General features: G+C 35.5%; 1 protein-coding gene across 1 annotated transcript; it reads left to right on the top strand.

Moving 5' to 3' along the window:
- Positions 1-833: 833 nt before the first annotated feature.
- LOC127207437 (olfactory receptor 1013-like) lies at positions 834-1,769 on the top strand. The gene has a single exon (XM_051166860.1). It carries the CDS (start codon positions 834-836, stop codon positions 1,767-1,769), a length of 936 nt encoding a protein of 311 aa, XP_051022817.1.
- Positions 1,770-2,156: the final 387 nt, after the last annotated feature.

Below are 2,156 nucleotides of genomic sequence, written 5' to 3'. Positions count from 1 at the left end.
ATCATATAACATTCCATTAATATGAATGATAAACACTAATAGATCTGAAATGAAATATTAAAAAAGACCAGCTAAAGGATTAAAAATGAACCTAGGTAGTTTGATAGATAAAGAAAAGTTAGACATCGCATTCCAGAAAAATTATAGTTCTTATCAATAAATCTTATCTTAAATACATGTCTTTATTTTTACCTTGCCCTAATTCAGTCTAATAAATCAGCTTCACACCGTTGGGATAACCAAGCTTATATAATTATGCATTTCAGAGGTAACACTTAGATCTTATTACACTATATCTGCCCATACTTGGGTGTGGCTTATAGCAGGCATAAAAGCTAATAATCATCATCTAGAAATGTGAATAAATCATTCAATATGTTTTATTACTGCCCTTGAAGAGTTAAAGGTAAATATAGTAGCATCCTTTCCAGATATCACCATCAAGTATTTGAATTTCCTAAGTCATTTATGGAGTACTTTCATTTGTTTCTGAAACCTAACTATCAACATCTTATGAAATCCAGAGTAAAGAATAAAAGATTTTAAGCAAAAAGAAGATGCAAAAATTCTTAAAATTAGTGACATTGGGATGAAATGTTAGTGATTGCACTATCATATATTTAATAACTGACCTCTTTGAGACACATGTGGCTAATTTGTCATTTATAAAAATGATACCTAATTCAATACACATATGTCTCATAATAAGTAAAGGTTATAGATGAATGCTTTTACTTTCCAGTTTATAGAATGACAAATAATGGAGAAAATATTTAGTGACATTTTTTAACTTTAATTTTTTTTCACAGAAAGTGTCATAAATACCCAAAATCATGGGTGAAGAAAATGTTACTGAAGTGACAGAGTTCATCCTCTTAGGGTTCACAGGAGATGTGGTGTTACAGCAGGTACTTTTTTTCATCTTCCTCGTCATTTATGTCATCAGTCTTCTAGGAAATATCACCCTGATTTCTCTCATCTGTGCTGATCCCCGACTCCACACACCCATGTATCACTTCATTGGGAACCTGTCATTCCTGGATCTCTGGTATTCTTCTGTCTATGCCCCCAAAATCCTGATAACATGCATCTCTGAAGACAAAAGCATCTCCTTTGCTGGATGCCTGGCCCAGTTCTTCTTCTCTGCTGGGCTGGCCTACAGCGAGTGTTACCTACTGGCTGCCATGGCTTATGATCGCTATGTGGCCATCTCCAACCCCTTACTTTACTCTCAGACTATGTCCCCAAGATTATGTGCCAGTCTTGTTGCAGCTTCCTACCTTGGTGGCTTTGTAAACTCCACCATTATCACTAGTGAGACATTTACCCTAAGCTTCTGCGGAGACAACACCATTGATGACTTCTTCTGTGACCTGCCTCCTCTTGTAAAGTTGGCATGTGATGTGAAGGAGAGCTACCAGGCAGTGCTGTATTTCATACTGGCCTCTAATGTCATCACTCCCACGGCGCTTATTTTGGCCTCCTACCTCTTCATCATTGCAGCCATCTTGAAGATCCACTCCACACAGGGCCGCCTCAAAGCCTTCTCCACATGTGGTTCTCACCTGACGGCGGTCACCTTGTACTATGGTTCCATTCTCTTCATTTACTCCCGGCCAAGCACTAGTTATACCCTGGAGAGGGACAAAGTGGTGTCAGTGTTCTATACTGTAGTGATTCCAATGCTAAACCCTTTGATCTACAGTTTAAGAAACAAAGATGTCAAGGATGCCTTTAGGAAAATGTTAAATACAGTCAAGTTCTCATGAAGGAAAAAAATGGCTAAGTTATTTGAAAATATTTATCTTCACGCAACTCTCCTTAGCTTATAGTATCATAAATAAGTACACTAGGGTTATAAAACTAATCTAATAACATGCAAATAGATGTCTGTGTTTTTTATGTTAAATTGTATTTCTTGAAACAATAATATATTATTAGCTTGTTGGTAAAATGAAAAAATTCCCATTCTTTACATTATCCTATCGTTTTTTATTTTAATTTTATTTAGTTTAATAATTATACAAATTTATGGAATGAATTTTGTTCATATTTAACATTGTAATGGCAAAATATTTTCCTCTTATAATTCATGTGTATGCATATGTTGCTATATGTTAGTGTCAGTGGCATGTAAGTGCCATGGTGAGCAGATG

The sequence above is a fragment of the Acomys russatus genome, chromosome 24 (assembly GCF_903995435.1).
Source record: "Acomys russatus chromosome 24, mAcoRus1.1, whole genome shotgun sequence".
Classification (NCBI taxonomy): Eukaryota; Metazoa; Chordata; class Mammalia; order Rodentia; family Muridae; genus Acomys; species Acomys russatus.
Note: the sequence above shows the minus strand (reverse complement) of the source record. Positions and strands in the feature narration are given on the sequence as shown.

What these genes read in the sequence shown, in the direction of transcription:
- LOC127207437 (XM_051166860.1), top strand. Translation starts at nt 834, where the DNA reads ATGGGTGAAGAAAATGTTACTGAAGTGACAGAGTTCATCCTCTTAGGG.